We start from the raw sequence: 19,368 nt of genomic DNA, 5'->3' as shown, positions 1-19,368 counted from the left end.
GCTCGCGGCAACGCCGGGATCATTAACCCACTGAGCAAGGCCAGGGATCGAACCCGCAACCTCATGGTTCCTAGTCGGATTCGTTAACCACTGCGCCACGACGGGAACTCCCTCTATTACTCTTGTATCATCCTATTTTGTGAGAGAAATAAAGTAGTTTAACTCTTTTATCATTCGTACAACTAATATTCTGTTTTAGAACATCCTGTCTCAGGCAGCTATGCTCCTAACAGTCCTGTTTGCCAGTGACAAAATTATTCTTTATTTCAGTAGTTTGGTAACCTGGCATGGTGGAAAGAATGTTTTCTATAATCAGAAAGAATTGATTTGGATAGAGGTACTTCTGTTTGGAAACTATGAATATGGACAAGCCACTTAGCTTCATCTCTCCACATTTTTGTTTCCTTATTTGCAAAATAGGAAGAGTATCTACTTTAAGAGACAGTCTCCTTATTCTTTATAGTTATGGGATATTAATCAAAATTTAGAAAAATAAAAGCCCCACAAAATTAAAACTTTATTTGGATGCCGAGAGTTGCCTATCCATTTTAATTTATTAATGACTTCTTAAAATATTATGACAAACTTTTATAGTCTGTGTGAGCCTGTGTGAGTGGAATTGTTATCCTCTATTTTCTTTTACCCATGGGATATAGAGTTAGTCTAGCTAGTGTGGAGCTAGTTTATCTGAGTCGTCCTGCATATTGAGTTCATTACTCCAATGAATATGAACATGAATGCCAAGAGAGTAAAAAGGAAACATTCTTTCCACTCTTCTTACAGTCTTGGATTTAAATTGTGTCCACATGAAGAGGCTGGAATTGTTCTGCACATCAGATAATGATTAAAGCAAAGGAAACTAGAAGCCTGACTGTATTGTAAAGTCAGCATGTCTACAGCATTGTGGTTGGGTTCAACATGTGTGAATTGATTTTGGATCTTGAGATTCTCTTTTCACGCCAAACGGTTGATTATCATGCATGGTTCATCACAGCCCAAGCAGAAAGGACATGATGGCGACACAATGAATTACCCTTTAGGGTGAACTCCATCACTTGGCAAAACGTGGAGGGGAAAGATTTTTAGTGCCTGAATATTATGTTTGGTTAGTTATATTTAATAAGATTTTTAAACATCTCAACTTAGTTGAAAATACAAAAAAATCTTTACTTGTTTAAAAAAGAAAAAGACAGCATATTTATGAAGACTCTTCTGATATCCTAACTCAAGTTTGTGGATATAACTATGTATTCAGTGTTTTTGTATAGTGGATGATTTGTTATGACAATGGCAATTTAATTTTAAAGGACTTATTTTTACATATTTCTAATTGGGCAATTTTGAAAATCCGTCTGGGGTAGCTGTGTCCATTTTTTTCAGACTGTTAACTTTGTAATACTTAAACAGCTACAAATGCCCAGTGTGCCAAACACAGTATGAACTTCTAAGTGGGGAAAACAAACGAACCCATCTTCCATCTCTTTCATATCACTCTCTGCTTTGCCTAGGGGGTTTGGGATAGATTTCCTATAAGTGGTAAGTAAACTGGAATCTCTGGAGGAAGAGGGAAGCAGCGTAATTGTGTACATGTAAAGTACAGATATTGGTATAACTTTTTCTTCAACAGAGTTGAGTATCATTCTTTGTATTATTTTTTTATTTGGATAACATTTTTTTGGAAAATGTAAATATGAAATTATAGAACTACCATACTGACTTCCAGTTAGGAGGGCTTGCAAACAACTAGTCCCGAGATCTCATGTTACAGCTGACGAAGGTGAGGCCTGAACAGGCACTTAGATCATGTCCTCAGCTGTAGCAAAGCTAGCTAGGGTCAGAACCAGGTCTTCTGGCTTCTAGGCTTCAGATTTTGGTTTTGAAAACCCAAGTATAAGCAATTTCAAGTTTCTATTTGATGCTTAATTTCGAATGTAAAAAAGTCACCAATGTGACCATACTCCAATACTTGAGTATTTTAATTCCTTTCCAGGGTTTTTGAAGTAATTTTTTCACCATGTATTTTTTATATGTGTTTCTTCTTACAATGTTATACACTGGAATTAATTTCTTTTTTTCCTCTCAGGAAAAGCTAACCTTCCTTCATACCTTGTATCAGCACTTGATAGCAGGCTCTGTGCTCATAAAACAACCAGAAGGCATGCTGGATAAATTCTCTTGGTCTGAGCTTTGTGCAGTCTTGCAGGAGAATGTTGATGCCCTGATCGTAGACCTCAACAGGGCTAATGAGAAGGTAACTGTCCTCAGGCACCAGATACCTCTATTAAATTCAGTGACATTTGTCCACATCACAGTATCATTAAGAGGGGCTGACATTCATCTTATTTCAAAAAGAATTTGGGTGTTAATAATTCAATACCATTAATTATGGCTTGTCTACAACTCAGTTTGATGCCATTGCTGTGGGCATGTAAATGTGACTGAAGTCTGTATGAAGTCTCTGAGCTCCACTTTCTGTGCAGGACATGCTAATACTACTAGCCAGTGTTAGCCACAGGGACCTAATTAAAAGAAAATAAATTAATCTTACTGATGAAGCAATTCAAAGAACTTAGTCATTTACATTAATAAACCAACTCTTTATGTTAGCATAAAGTAGAAACAAGATACAGTTATTCAAAAACATGATCTTAAAATTCTTTGCTCAGGAAATAATGAGGTGTTACTTTAAAAGCACTTAAAATTTAAAAATTATATTTATAGCATTTCTTGTAATATAACAAACTATATGTTACAAAACCCATTCAGTGTTTAGAATATTCGTAAGAAGGATATGTTATAGGAGAAAACAGTAGACTTTTACAGTCCCTTTACTATTCACAAACCTAAGAATCCAGTCTTTCCAAAAAAATATTTAAGAACCTTCTTTTAATTATTGAAAATTAAACTGGCTTAGCAGTCTAACATATTCTGCGATTAAAGGTATTGATTCTTATTCAGGGTCTATTGAACTAATCAGAACAATATTTATGTGGTATAGTTTCAGATCTTAGTTGCAGTGACACCTGCCTTTAAGGGACAAGAAGAGAAAAAGTGTTCCTTAAGTGTTTTTTAATCTGTTGAAGTAATGAGATAGCATCTTGGCCCAATTCTAGAGTAAGAGCATTTTACCTTGGTCTGATTGGCAAACAATCGTAGACCCTGAGAAGTAGGATTGAGGAAACAAGGGAATAAATTGTGAGAAGCAAAAATGCTATTCCTGATAATGAATGTGTGTATAACAGATTTAAAAATTACTGGTAATTAAAAGGAGTACATGTTTTAACCCTCTGAGATGGTATTGTGTTTTAATAGTTTTTCATAGTTTCAAAACATCATTAATTGTCATACAAGATAGATGATGAGAGTTTCTTTCCAGTGTTTTGAATGTGAAATAAAAACTGATTGGAACATTTTACTTTATTACATGTAAAATATTTGTAGATTTGTAAATCTTAATCATTTAAATACTTCCTTTCCCATTGAGATACCTGAAATAGCTTGAACTTTGGTTCTAAATGTAAGAATATTCTTAATTTTCTCAGTAAAATGGATTATAGAATTAATATCTTTACTAGGGAAAAAGAAATGATTTTTCATCTATGCATACAAATGGCACCATTTTCTGCTAAAATGTTATTTTGTCCCACTAATTCCTATTTTTTAATTTCTTTGTTTTCATTTTAACTTAAATTTTTATATGATCTTAAGGAATAAAATATGATAGAAAATTCTGAAATGATGGAAAGAACTGGTTTGTGAGCATGTCTCATTCTGTGTTGCATTTCCCCATTTAGATAAGTCATCTAGAGTATATCTGTAAGAACAAGTCTGATACGATGAGAGAGCTTCAGCAGACCCAGGAAGACACCTTTAACAAAGTGGCAGAGCAGATCAAAGCCCAGGAGAGCTGCTGGCACAAGCAAAAGAAGGAACTGGAGCTGCAGTACTCTGAACTCCTCCTGGAGGTACAGAAAAGGGCACAGGTATGCTGCTTCCTCAAAGAGCTTAAAAATGAAATGTTCTTTCTTTGACTTTCAAGTGTTTTCTTTTAGTACCAATGGCAAGTCAGTTAAAACTTTGGAGAACCACATAGAATTTGCTTGTTAGGTACACATCACATATCATGTGATCATGCAAATGTGTGTGTGTGTGTGTGTGTGTGTGTGTGTGTGTGTGTATGCATGCAAATGCATGTTTACTAAGGATTGTTTTTCACTTAAGTTTGGAAGTAGATAAGTTTCTCTTTAAAACATCCCCAGAATGCATGGATCAATTAAATACTAAAATTTTATTTTCTTTATTTTAAAAATAAAAATTAAGAAATGTTGGTAAAATACTGTCAGTTTTAGTGTAGATATTCTTTTATCTGATTTATTCATTTGTGGAGGTTCCTACATGAACCATTATTTAAATTGACTTGGTGTTGAATTTTGTTATACTCCTAACATTGTTTAAGAATTAAGAGTTATATTTGTAGACCTTGTAGTAAAACAATTGACTGTGAGATGTAATTTGTCTTCTATGATGGATTTGATTTAGAACAGAAGTTGTGAGTAGTTAACATAACTATATTTTTTCCTATATAAATTATTGTCAACATGCTTTATATCATCCCTGCCCAATCAGGGGTAACAATGATAATGTAGACTTTTTTTGTATTGAATTAAATAGTAGGTCACTTGTTCTTCTCAAGATAAGATACTTAGGAACCAGAAGGTTGTATATTCTTCCTGTGCTTGATTCAGTATTTAACTTCTTTATTTGGTCTATGCTTGCATATGTTGGCAAATCTAATAAAAAGAAATCACATTTGCTTGCCAATAAGCCAGCTTAACATTGCTTAAAATAAAACCATGCTGCTGCCCCAAACATCTGGGCCTTATATGAACTTAAGCCTTTCTCTATGAATTTGAATGAATTCATGCAGTCTCTGAAAGTGGCCTTTTTTTCACTGTTTGCAGAGTGCCAGGTGCTAAGTTCTGCATTTTTTACTATTGAAGTGAAAGACCTAAACAATTTATATTTTTTAGAGGTAACATTGATATACAGTGAAGTGAGCAGATCTTAAGTGTACAATATGATATTTTGATCTATGTAAACACCCATGTAGCCATCATCCCCTTTAAGACTTAAACATTTACATTACCCCAGAAAGTTCTCTTGTACTCTCTTCCAGTCAGTTTCCACCCCCCATAGGCAATCATTGTTCTGATGACTATCATCATAGATTACTTTCTTTTTTCCTAGAATTTCCTCTCAGTGGAATCATTCAGAATCATTCAGTATGTAGTCTTTGGTTTTTGGCTTATTACACTCAATGTAATTAATATTCATCCATATTGTTTTGTGTCAGTAGTTCATTCTTTTTTATGGTCAGGTAGTATTCCATTTTGTAATAATAATTTGATAGATGGTGAATTGATGGTTATTTGGGTTGTTTCCAATTTTTGGCTATTGTAAATAAAATTTCTGCAAATATTATTTAACTATTTTGTTGACACGTTTTCATTTTTCTTGGTTAGAAGTGTAGTTGTGGAGTTTCCATCATGGCTTGGCGGAAATGAGTCTGACTAGTATCTGTAAAGACGCAAGTTCGATTGATCCCTGGCTTTGCTTAGTGGGTTAAGGATCTGGTGTTGCCGTGAGCTGTGGTGTAGGTCACAGACACAGCTCGGATCCCACGTTGCTGTGGCTGTGGCGTGGGCTGGTGGCTACAGCTCCGATTGGATCCCTAGTCTGGGAACCTTCATATGTTGTGGGTGCGGCCCTGAAGAGATAAAAAAAATCCAAAACAAAAACAAACAAACAAAAAAAGAAGTATAGTTGCTGGGTCATAGGATGGGTGTATATTTATAATAAACTATCAACCTTTTCACCAAAATAGTTATAATGTTTTATATTTATACCATAAATATGTGGGAATTTCTTTTGTTCTATATTGTCTAGAGAATTTGACACTGTCAGTCTCAAATTTTAGCCATTCTAGTTGTTTTAAAATGGTATTTCATTATAGTTTTAATTCACATTTTCTTGGTGATAAATGATGTTTCAAGTTCTTACTGCCATTTATATGTCTTCTTCTGAGCAATGTCTCCTTAGGTGTTTGCATATTTAAAAATTTGGCTTATTTGTGTTTTTATTTTTGATTTGTAAATGTTCTTTATAAATTTACAACTATAAATCCTTTGTCATACATGTGTATCACAGATATTTTCTTTAAATATCTCGTTTGTCTTCATTTTTTAATGTTTCTTTTGATGATTACAAGTTTTAAAATTTCAGTGAAGTTCAACTTATAAATCTTTTTCTTTTTTGACTGTTTATTTTTATGTGTTAAGCAGTCTTTCTACACGCCAACAATAAGCTTTCTTATCGCTTCTACAAGTGTTATAGGTTTAGCTTTTATGTCTAGGTTTGTGATCTCAAGTTAATTTTTGTGTCTGATGTTAGATAAAAGCTGTGGTTCATTTTCTCCCTGCATTTGTTGTTCCTATACCATTTTTTTAAGAATTTACTTTCTTCGCTGAGTAGCCGTGGTCCCTCTGTGAAAAAATAACTGACTGTATGTGGGAACTTCAGGCTTGTTGCCTCCCTGAAATTTTACCTTTTCCAGAATGTTATATAAATGGAATCATAGGAATTATAAAGTATGTAGCTTTTTGAGACTTTCTTCATTTAATCAAATGTGTTCGGGAATTATTCACATTGTTGCTTGTGTCAGTAGCTCACTCCTTTTTACTGTGAGTAATACTCCATTGTATGCATGTACCACTCTTTGTTTATCCAGATACTCACTGATGGGCCTTTGGATTATTTTAATTTTTTTACAATTATGGTTAAAAATGCTTTAAACATTCATGGATAGGTTTTAGTGTGATCATAAATTTTAATTTTTCTTGGGTATACACTTAGGAGTCTGATTTCTGGGATATATGGTTAATATATATCTAACTTTATAAGAAACTATCAAATTGTTTTCCCAAGTCACCGTACCTTTTTGAATTCTTAGTAGCAATATAAGAGAGTTGTAATTCCTCTGCATCTGTGCCAGAGTGTGGTTTCATCATTTTTTATTTTTCTTTTTATCCATTCTAGTAGGTTTGTAGTGGTATGTCATTGTGGTTTTAATTTACATTTTCCCTAATAAATAATAATGTTGGTCATTTTTCCATATGCTTATTCCCATCTGTGCGTCATCTTTGTGAGTTACCTGTTTGTATCTTATGTTCATTTTGTAATTAGGTTGCCTGTTTTATTATTGCTGAATTTCAAGAGCTGTTTATATATTCTCAACACAAATCATTTGTCAGATATGTGATTTGCAAATATTTTCTCTTAAGAGTACTTTTGCAGAGCAAGTATTCTGAGTTTTTATGAAGTGCAGTTTATCAGTTTTTTTTTTTTTCTTTTCTGAATTGTGCTTTTAGTGTTGTATCTGAGAATGCTTTGCCAAGTGCAAGGTCACTAAGATATCTACCCATTTTTTCTTCTAGATGTTTTATAGTTTTGGGCTCTTCATATAGGTCTGTGATTTTTTTCGTTAATTTTTATAAAGGTGTGAGATACAGGTTGATATCCTTTTTTTTTTTTCCCACATGGATGTCCATGTTCCAGTACTATTTAAGACCATCCTTTTTTTTGTTTTTTTGGGCTTTTTATGCACCCACGGGATATGGAGGTTTCCAGGCTAGGGGTCCAATTGGAACTACAGCCTCTGGCCTACACCACAGCCACAGCAACTCGGGATCCGAGCCACGTCTGCAACCTACACCACAGTTCACAGCAACATCGGATCCTTAACCCGCTGAGCAAGGTCAGGGATCAAACCTGAAACCTCATGGTTCCTAGTTGGATTCATTTACGCTGCGCTGCGACAGGAATTCCAGACCATCCTTTTAAAACCTCAATTGCCTTTGCACTTTTGTCAAAAATCAACTTATTATATTTGTGTAAGTCTATTTCTAGACTTTCTCATCTTTTTCATTTATTTATGTCTATTCTTTTTTCAAACTATACTGATTTGATTTCTGCAGCTTTTTGGTAAGTCTTGAAATCTGGTAGTGTGAGTCTTCTAACTTTCTTAATTTCCTATTGTTTTTTTTATAGTTTTATTTTTTATTTTTATTTTTTTAGCCACACTCACAGAACATGGAAGTTCCTAGGCCAGGGACTTAACCCAGACCACAGAAGTGACCCAAGCCCCTGCAGTGCCTGTGCCAGATCCTTAAACATTAGGCCACCAGGGAACCCTTATATTGTTTTTTTTTTTTAAATAAATTGTTTGAATTTGACATGTAATGTACAAATTTAAGATATACATTTTATTACTTTGATCCATTAATGTATTATAATATGGTTGCCATTTTTATATTTATTACCTTATATACTTATAGTACAATGTTATTTTGTATGTTTAATAATGTACATGAAATCTTTATGGCTGTTTTAGTATTTGTTACAAGTTTATACCCTTAGAAACCATTGGTTTTGGAATTCCCGTTGTGGTGGAGTGTCTTAAGGATCTGGCATTGTCTCTGTGGCAGCCTAGGTTTGATCCCTGACCTGGTGCAGTGGGTTAAGGATCTAATGTTGCTGCAGCAGTGGTGTAGGTCACAGCTGCAGCCCAGATTTGATCTCTGGCCTGGGAACTTCCATATGCCGTGAGTGTGGCCAAAAAAACCCCCTCAAACCATCAGTCTTATCCCTCTAGTCCCCATCATCTGGTAACTGCTGTTTTATTGTTTTTTCTTTTTTAATGTTTGATTTTTTTCCGATTCTACATATAAACAATGTCTTTCTCTCTCTGGCTTATCTTGTTTAGCATAATGTGTTCAAGGTCCATTCATGTTTTCACAAATGACAGGATATCATGCTTTATCCTGGGTGAGTAATATTCCATTGTGTATATATACCACATCTTTTAAACCTATTCATCTATTGGTGAGCATTTGGTTGTTTCAATATATTGGTTATAGGGAATAGTGCTATAATAAATTTGGGAGTGCATATATATCATTGAATTACTGTTTTCATTTTCTTCTGGGTATATTCCCAGAAGTGGAATTCCTTGATTGTATGGTAGGTTTATTTTTTGAGGAAACTCCATATTGTTTTCTTTAGTGGCAGACTAATTTATGTTCTCACCAGCAATGTATAAAAGTTTTTTTTCACCACATCCTCACCAGCATCTGTTCTTGTCTTCTTGATGCTAACCATCATAACAGGTGTTAGGTGATACTGCATTGTGGTTTTTGTTTGCATTTCTCTTATGATTAGTGCTATTCAGCATCTTCTCATGTGCCTGTTGTTCATTTTGATGTCCTATTCGGAAAAATGTCTATTTAGTTCTTTTGCCCATTTTTAATCTTTTTAATTTTGTTTTAAGTTGTGTTAGTTCTTTATGTATTTTGGACATAAACCCCTTATCTGATAGATGGTTTGTAAACATTTTTCCCAGTCTGTAAGCTGCCTTTTCATTTTTTTAATTGTTTATTTTGCAGTGCAGAGACTTTTGAGTTTGAAATAGTACCATCTGTTGATTTTTATTTGTATTAATTGTGCTTTTGATATCATATCCAAAAAATCATTGCCAAGCCTAATATCTCTGGGCTTCTTCCCTATGTTTTCTTTTGGAGTCTTATGATATTAGGTCTTACATTTGTATTTCATCCATTTCAAGTTAATTTTTGTGAGTGGTGTGAGATAGGGGTCTAATTTCATTGTTCTGCATATGTTTCTCCAATTTTCCAAGCACCGTTTGTTGAAGAGAGTATCCTTTTCCCATTGGGTATTCATGGCTCACTTGTTGAATATTGTTGAATATTTGTCAACTGTATAGGCAGGGATTTAATTCTGGGCTCTCTATTCTGTTCCATTGGTCTATGTGTCTCTTTTTGTGCCAGGGCCATATTGTTTTTGATTACTATGGCTTGCTGATGCTGTGAACTTAAATTGTTGTAATTAATTGATGATTTTAGTAAAGTGGCAGGTTATGTTGCAGAAATCTGTGGCCCCATTACACTAATGAAGAAGCATTGGAAAAAGAAATAAAGAAAACAGGGAGTTCTCTTGTGGTGCAGTAGGTTAAGGATCCGTACCACAGATTATCACTGCAGTGGCTAAGGTTGCTGCTGTGGCTCAGGTTTGATCCCTGTGGGCATAGCCAAAAAAAAAAAAAAAAAGAAAGAAAGAAAAGAAATAAAACTACCCCATTCACAATAGCATCAAAGACAGTAAAATATTTAGGAGTCAATTTAACCAGGGAAATGAGAGATCTGGACAACTGAAAACTGTAAGACTTTGCTGAAGGAAATTGAAGAAGATATAAACAAATGGAAACACATCTCTTGTTAATGGATTAGAAGAATCAATCTTGTTAAAATGACTATACTGCCCAAAACCATCTATAGAGTTTTTGCAATCCCTATCAAAATATCATAGGAATTCTTCACAGAAATAGAAGAAACAATCCTAAAATTTGTAGGGAACCACAAAAAACCCCTAATAGCCAAAGTAATCCTGAGGAAAAAGATCAAAACTGAAGGTAATCACACTTCTTGATTTCAAACTATCCTATTAGTGTTTTGAACTCTATTCTGGATCTGCAGGAAGGCATAGCAATTCACTTTCTTAAGTAAGGAAGTTAATCATCACAAATACTAATGTTTTAGGAGAAGCTCTCACTAAAGACTTTTTTTCTCAAGAATGTGTAACACCCTTGGCTTTGATCCCTGGATATGTAAATGGAAAGTATCATTTTCATTATTCCTAAAAGTACATTAATCTTATATATTGGCATATTGTCTATATTATTTATGTACATATTTAAATTTTCATAAAATATAATTGGATACACAGCAGCATTTCATTTGGGTTTTATATTTGGTAAATTGATATTATAATGCATATTATAAGACCTATAAATTGTTTTAGGAAATTTCCCTATGATTAATTCTATAGCTTCTACTTTTTTTTTCTCTAGGCCATAATGCAAATAAAGTTACTTTCGTTTCGGAAGTTCCCATTGTGGCTCAGGCGTAATGAACCTGGCTAATATCCATGAGTATGTTAGTTCAATCCCTGGCCTCACTCAGTGGATTAAGGATCTGGCATTGCTGTGAGCTGTGGTGTAGGTCGCAGACACAGCTCAGATCCTGAGTTTCTGTGGTGTGGTATAGGCCAGCAGCTGAAGCTCCAATTTAGCTCCTAGCCTGGGAATTTCCATATGCCATGGGAGCAGGCCTAAAAAGACAAAAAAAAAAAAACAACTTTCACTTTATATACTTAATTTTCAAGACTTATGTTGATAGATAATTGAGAGGGAAATAACTACAGTTTTGCATAGATTTTTGTGGGTTGTAGAGAACTTTAGGTGTCAGATAAACATGCCATTTTTTCATGCCATCTGCTGGAAAACAAATGGCTTCTATGGAACCCTGTTTTAATGCTTGGATATTGTAAAAAAGTGGTTAGTAAAAGACAGGTAGTTAAATGAAAAATAGTTTTTGGATTTGGATTGCTTTTATCTGAAAAAAAGTAGAGCAAGACTTTTGGATGTGTAAGCTTTAAAACAATTAGTGGAAATGTAGTTTGGTACATACAACTTGTAGAATAGGAAGCTTGATTTTTAGATACAGCATGTTTTTAACATTAGGTAAAATGTGCTAGCCACATGGTTGGATAATTCTTGAATTTGAATACTTTGGAGCCATCATGTAAATATATCTCAAGTGTCTATGCCTACTGAAGCATCTGGGCTGAGTGCCATGTTACATTGCCTTGCTGGCTTTGCTTTTGTAATCTTAGTATTTATGTTCTTATTTCTTTTCTATCTGTAAAAGATGCACTTACTGGAACAAGAACTTCCTTTCTGGAAATAAAGTTTTTTCACTGTCAGTTAAGTATGGTTAACCCTTGATATGATGGTCATTGTAAACACTTTTGGTTTATGTGGCATTTTAGTAAAATCAAGTGAGTTTTGAACAGAGAACAAAAATCAAAGAAATTGAGGTTTCTTCATAATATATTGCCTTTTATTTCTCTTACCTCACAGTATAAGAGTACATTTGGCAAGAAATCTGAGTTAGTCATAAAAGTGTTATTAGATGGTTAAACTTTTTTCCTTTTAAATTGAATTCCAGAAATACTCAGAGATAAAGTGCAGTTTGTTTATATTGGTGGTGGTGATCGGGATACATGCCTGCCTGGAACGATTCACGGGGAGATAGACACAGTCCTGTGAACAGTGTGTTTTGATGGACTGTGTGTTGGTGTGACTGGACACCTGTAATGAAATATAGGAAAGTCCTCTGACTACTTTTCAAATAATTGCTTTCAAACTTGTTTTTCTTAATAACAAGGCTATCAATTGAATAATGCTTGAGCAATGCTTTTTTATACCTTTGCTTGCCTCTTCGTTGAGCCCCACATCCACCATGTTTGATAGGTCACTTAAACATCATTTCTGTTTTTTAAATGAGGACACTAAGGTTCAGGGAACTGATACCACTCATTAGTGTAGTGAGGAAGTCCTAGGGTCAGAATTAGAATGGAGGTAACAGACGTAAAATGTTGAGCACTTTGCTTGGTGTTTAGAATTTACAAAGTGAGAGGTACCCTCGTGGCTCAGTGGTTAACGAACCTGACTAGTAACCACGAGGTTGTGGGTTAGATCCCTGGCCTCGCTCAGTGAGTTAAGGGTCCAGCATTGCTGTGAGCTGTGGTGTAGGTCACAGGTGCAGCTTGGATCCAGCGTTACTCTGGCTGTGGCGCAGGCCGGCAGCTGTAGCTTCAACTGGATCCTAGCCTGGGAACTTCCATGTGCCACGGGTGTAGCCCTAAAAAGTCAAAGGACAAAAAAAAAAAAAAAAAAAAAAAAGAGGAAATTACAAAGTAAATGTCATATGCTGTTTGAATATCATCATCTTTATCTTCTAATCCTTTTTGCATTGTACTGCAACAGTGTTTCTTTTAGAAACATGTTATTTAGAAATATGCTCTTTTTGTATATAAAGTAATATCTGAAAAAAGGTCTAGGGACAACTTAGTTTCATGTTTCTTGAATTCACTTTTCTGAGAGTCTTACCTAATTAGTAATTAAACATGATAATGTATGTAAAAGATAACCAGTGCTATGCTATCACTCATTCAAAAATGGTAATTCCCGGAGTTCCCGTCATGACCAGTGGTTAACGAATCTGACTAGGAACCATGAGGTTGCGGGTTCGATCCCTGCCCTTGCTCAGTGGGTTAAGGATCCGGCGTTGCCGTGAGCTGTGGTATGGGTCGCAGACGAGGCTCGGATCCCTAGTGGCTGTGGCTGTGGCGTAGGCCGGCAGCTACAGTTCCGATTAGACCCCTAGCCTGGTAACCTCCATATGCTGCAGGAGTGGCCCTAGAAAAGGCAAGAAGACCAAAAAAAAAGGTAATTCCCTATGTCTTATTTTTCTTGAACTTTTTTTTCTGAAAGGCTGAAGTTTTAGTATACTATATTAGCAAAATTACTATTGTAGGTGAGAATATCAAGATAACTTTTACATAATGTGGTTAATGTTAATTAGTGTTATATGTCAGATATACAGAACACTGTGTTTCACATTGTATACTAACAAAGAGGTATAATTCTTAGTTATTTTCTCAAAAAGTATCAAGTTAATTTATGGAAGCATTATATAAACCCATGAATAATTAAATAATACAAGGTTTATCACAAGGCTGTCTGTAATTAATTGCCGAAAGAATGCTCTCAGTTTAGCAGAGGAAGTGTCAAAGTTTGAAGACTTTGTAGAGGAGACTGGAGCCAGCCTGGGCTCTGTTGTCAGGATCTAAAAGCCCAGAAGGAAGGGAGATGAGAGATCAGAACTTAGAGGTAATGCTAACTTTCCAGCAGTCTGAGGTGATAGCTTTTAACAATCAGTAAAGCAAACATCTTGCCTGTATTGACAATTTTTTCTCAGTCTAATAATAAGGAAAGCTCTTTTCTTTTGAAGGCTTGGCTTATCCCTGGATAATTTTATAATTTGTACTGCCTTAGAAAAAAAGAGGACACACAAGTTCATATCATTCTTGGCACATACTAAACTTGATGTACTAAACTTACAAAATGAAGATAGTGTTTTTAAGTTAAATAAACAGCCATTATGGGGTTTGAGATATATATATATGAAGACCAGATAATGGGATTGTTGGGTCATATGGTAACTCTATGTTTAACTTTTTGAAGAGCTGCCAAGCTGTTTTCAAAAGCTTCTGCACCATTTTAATATCTCTACTGACAATGTATGAGGCTCCAGTTTCTCCACAAAAAAATGTGCTTTATTTTTAACAGAGAAACATTTACATTGTAGGAAGAACAGGCAAATTTATGATTATTGTATTTTAAAAGACAAGACATGTAACTCACTAAACGTAAATTTTTAAAAATGAAGTCCTTTAATATATATGGACTGTCCAGCTGGCAATTTGTCTTTCTGCCAACATAAAGAATAGGAACTCAGCAAGCAAAAGTGATAAAAAAATTTTACTCCTTAGGGAGGTATCTAATTTCTGGCCCAAAGTCTCAAAGATCTTGGATTGCTGAAAGCCAATAAGGTGTCCCTTACTGCCTATATTTCAGGAAGTGCAGGACTCATTAAGGAAAGGAGCTGTCCACTCTCCCTCACTTTGGGTTCACCTTGAATTTATCAGAGAGTAAAGGAGAACTAGTGAAATTAGATAGTATTTTTGACATGCCAAAAAAATCTGTGTAAAAGATATAAATTTTAGTTTCAGATTGTTAAAAATTTTTAAGATAAAAATTTTTGAGGAGAGGGCTTGTGAATATTATTTTTGAAATTAAACACTATAAGGGTGAATTATTTAAGTATTAAGAATGCTTTTGTCCCATTCAAAGGTGATTTTTTTTTTTGCTTTTTAAGGCTGTACTGAGCAAGGCCAGGGATCAAACCCGCATCAAGATACTAGTTGCATTCGCTTCTGCTGCACCACAGAGGGAACTCCTTTGGTATTTTTTTTTTTTTAAGGGCCGCACCCTCGGCATGTGGAGGTTCCCAGGCTAGGGGTCTAATCAGAGCTGTAGCGTCTGGCCTACACCACAGCCACAGCCATGCCAGATCCAAGCTGCATCTGCTGCCTACACTACAGCTCATGGCAACGCTGGATCTTTAACCCACTGAGGGAGGCCAGGGATCCAACCTGCAATCTCATGGTTCCTAGTTAGATTTGTTTCCGATGCACTATGACGGGAACTCCCTGTGTCTGTTTTTAAAATATTGCCCTTTGGAGTTCCCTGGGTCTAGAGGTTAAGGATCTGGCCTTGTCACTGTTGTGATGCAGGTTCAGTCTCTGGTCTGGAAACTTCTGCATGATATAGGCGTGGCAAAAAAAAAAGTATTTAATTTTCTTTGGTAAAGAACATAAGTTTTGCTGTTTTTGTTTTTTTTTTTTAAGGAAAATTTGCTCTTATGGCTATTTCTAGCCATACTATCAGACAGTCTGTTTTTTAAGGATAATTCACAGTAAATAATGCAATATCTCTGAAAATCCTCTGGAATATCAGAATTAAGTTTAAAACAGAATTTTGACATGTTGATAAGTTCTAAATTATATTTGGAAATTATATCTTTTCTTGATCATATTTTTATTCTCTTTACATTTGTAAAGGTTTATTTTCTTATTTTTTATTTGCAAGCACTAGTCTTGTAAAGCTTTTTGTTTAGTGCCTATTATGGGTAAAGCTTTGTGTGCTAAGCATTAGGGAATATTTTATAAAGGATTATTTAATATTTAGTAAATACCCTGTAGAGCACTGTGAGAGGCACCATGGTAAATAATTCTTGGTCTCTAGGAACTAGCACTCTATTGTACTTGAGGGAGAATAGATTACATATGGAATAAGTAAATAGCAGCGTAGGAATTAACTGCTTGGGTGGTTTAATTAGGTTCAGAGAAGGTCAAGGTCAGCATGAGTGAGAATGGATGGTAAAAGGTGTCATGGAATAGACAGAAATAAGCTCGGTTAGAATTTGAATTGTGTTGGGGAGTTGGAAGGGAAAGGACCTGGTGGTACTAGAGACCATGGCTGAATTGTGAAAAGTTGTAGTGAGGTTTATGTCTGGATAGCAGAGAAGAAGACCATTCTCTCCTTTCTCATCAAGTTGAGGATCCTGGGAGGAGATGAAGTATTTATAGGAGAAGGCATGTGGGGGTGTTGTGACTTGAGATGAGACCTTGGTTCAGTAAAGATAGAGTTTCAGCAATAGGTTTGGGATTTATACAATCGGATATGAAACTCTCATTGAAGTGGACATGAATGCTTGGTGGTGATGATAGCTGGAACTAGGCTGGTGGCAGTGGAGTTGGTTGAGGATGAATTCTGTAGATAAACCTTGCCGATTTGAAAGAAGGAGGAGTTAAGACTTACTACAGAGTTTTTGACTCAAACAATTGGTTGGATGTAGTTCAATTTACTGATAGAAAGAGGGCTATTATAAACACATTTAGGAGGAAAAACAACAGTGCTGGACTGGATACTTAATCTTGAGATGGCCATGAGGTATCTAAGAGAAGATGCCTAGTGGGTCATCAGATCTGTAATTCTGGATTTCAGTGGAGCTGCCAGAAATGCAGAAATGTAGTTGTTAAGAAGTAATAAAAACTGAGTATTCATTAGCATTAATATTAGTGTGGTTTTCTTTTCTTAATCTAATAAGAGTGTTAAAAATTTAAATATTTAATCTCATTACTTAAAATATATTAATTCAGATATCCCACTCTACTAATCCTAGTTATCTAGCTGAATATTGTTATGGTTGATTTTTTTAACCATTGATGCTTAGTATCTTGATTATAATTACTTAAACCAAGAATGATTTTAGGACAACAGATGGTTGTTAGACAGTCTTTAAAGACAGATTATTTTTATTTATACATAGACTTCACATGTATTCTTCTTACATATTTTTTAAAAAATGAGGTAACATTTACATAACATTATATGTTTCATGTGTACAACATTATAGTTTGACTTCTGAATACACTATAGCATGCTTACTACTGCAAGCCTGGTTTCCATCCATCACAATACAGTTGACCCCCTTTAACCATTTTGCCCTCCCCTGCCACTTTCCCTCTGGTAACCACTTCTCTGTTCTCTGTATCTACGTTTTTGTTTTTGTTTTCATTTATTTTGTTTCTTTTTTAAAAATATTCTACATATAAGTGAAATCTTATGGTATTTGTCTTTCTCTGTCTGACTTATTTAACTTAGCACAATACCTTCAAAGTCCATCCTTGTTGAAAGTGGCACAATATCATCTTTTGTATGGCTTAATAATATTCCACTGTATGTACATACCACATCATTTTATCCATTCATCTATTGATGGGCACTTAGGTTGTTTCCACATCTTGGCTACTATAAATAGTGCTGCAGTGAACATAGGGGTGCATATATATGTATTAGGCCTCTCAGGATGGCTATTCTCTTGCTCTCTGTACATCCCCTGCTCAACCAGGTCCTGCTTGATTCATGTGACTATCCAATTCTCTTAATTATAAGACTTATAAGATTTAATTAACCCTGGTAACTGATGAGCCCACCTGATGTCAATTCTGCCTTCTCCCCTGAGTAGCAAAGACTGCTTTGAGCTCCTGCCCAGCATCTGCCACACACTGTGGGGTGTTGCTCCAGGACTCTTTGTATAAGATCCTCCTGTTCAGTAGACATTGATGTCTCTGTTACTGCCTCTGAGTTCTTTCTTCAGTCTGGAGTCTGGGCAACTACAAGACTTGTAGACCTGTGAGGTACAGTGCAATGATATATTTTTCAGAATTAGTGCTTTTGTATTTTTTGGATAAATACCAAAAAGTGGAATAGCTGGATCATCTGGTAGTTATATTCTTAATTTTTTGAGCCATCTCCATTCTCTTTTCTCTGGTGGCTACACCAGTTTACCTTTCCACCAGTAGTGCATCAGTATTCTGTTTTCACCACATCCCCACCATGTCTTGTCTTTTTGATAATAGCCATCCTAATGGGTGTGAGATTGAAATTGAGGATAGTCATCAGTTAGATCCAATAAACTGTAACTCACTTAATAAATAATGAACTGTAACCTGCCTTCACTGATCAAGCTTGCTTTAATTGCCCTCTAAGCATCACATAGCCTAAATGCTTCTTGCTTGAATTTTTTTTCAGAAACTTAGAGTCAGTTGTGTCCAGTAAGAGTTCAAGCTGGTTGGGACTGGTGGGATTGTCAGCCCTTCAAATAGGCATGAGTGGAATAGGCAATCAGTGAGCTTTTGACCTCAGAGGGCCCCAAACTCCACCCTCAGAACGTGCTTCCTGTGGAGAAGCACATAGCTAGTTGCACCTGTGCAGAATGATGATACCTCACCTTTTTCTTCTCTCTAGTTGCTGGTCCCCACGCTCCCTACACCTCAGCCTTACTCGGAAGTATCCCAAGCCCCTGCCTTTGGGGAGGTGGCTTTGAGATGTGTTCTCCTGGCTCTTCACTTGGCTGCCTCATGAATAAGCCCTTTCTCTGCTGCAAACCTTTGTGGCTCAGCATTTGGCTTGCTACTCATTGGCAAACAGTCATGGTTTGATAACAAGATGATATCTCATTGTGGTTTTAATGTACATTTCCCTAATAATTAGTGGTGTTGAACATCCTTTCATGTACCTATTGGCCATTTGTGTAACTTCTTGGGAAAAATGTGCAATCAGATCCTCTGCCCATTTATTATTTGCCTTATTTTTTTTTGCTACTGTCGAGTTGCAGAAGTTCTTTGTGTATTGTGGATATTGGCCATTTAACAGATACATGATTTGGAAATATCTTTTCCCATGGAAGGTTTTCCTTTTGTTTTGTTGATGGTTTCTTTTGCTGTGCAGAAGCTTTTTAGTTTGATATAGTCCTATTGTTTATTTTTGCTTTTGTTTCTCTTGCCTTAGGAAACATAGCCAGAAGGATACTGCTAAGGCCGATATCAGAGAGCATACTGCTTATGTTTTTTCCTAGGATTTTTATGCTTTCAGTTCTCACAGTCAAGTCTTTCATTCATTTTGAGTTAATTCTTGTATATGAAGTGAGATAGTAATCCGTGATCTGGTTTCATTCTTCTGCATGTAGCAGTCCAGTTTTCTCAACACCATTTGTTGATGAAGCTGTCCTTTGTCCATTGTTTGTTCTTTACTCCTTTGATATAAATTAATTGTACTTATATGTAAGAGTTTCTTTTACATTGATCCATGTGTCTTTCTTCCAATACCATGCTATTTTGATTAATATAGCTTTGTAGTGTAATTGGAAATCAGGGTGCACGATACATTCAGCTCTGTTTTTTTTTCACCTTGAAATTGCTTTG

At 35.4% G+C, this 19,368-nt stretch overlaps 1 protein-coding gene across 5 annotated transcripts in view; it reads left to right on the top strand.

Moving 5' to 3' along the window:
* The window catches only part of CCDC171 (coiled-coil domain containing 171), a 356,155-nt gene that overhangs the window by 158,137 nt on the left and 178,650 nt on the right, over window positions 1–19,368 (top strand). For all 5 annotated transcript variants that reach the window (XM_047767619.1, XM_047767618.1, XM_047767620.1 and 2 more), the window contains 2 exons: window positions 2,084–2,251; window positions 3,795–3,983. In XM_047767619.1, the coding sequence (XP_047623575.1) occupies window positions 2,084–2,251; window positions 3,795–3,983 (357 nt within the window). The remainder of the gene's footprint in view (window positions 1–2,083; window positions 2,252–3,794; window positions 3,984–19,368) is intronic.

This window comes from Phacochoerus africanus, chromosome 2 (genome assembly GCF_016906955.1).
Source record: "Phacochoerus africanus isolate WHEZ1 chromosome 2, ROS_Pafr_v1, whole genome shotgun sequence".
NCBI lineage: Eukaryota > Metazoa > Chordata > Mammalia > Artiodactyla > Suidae > Phacochoerus > Phacochoerus africanus.
This window is presented reverse-complemented; position numbering and strand designations above follow the sequence as displayed.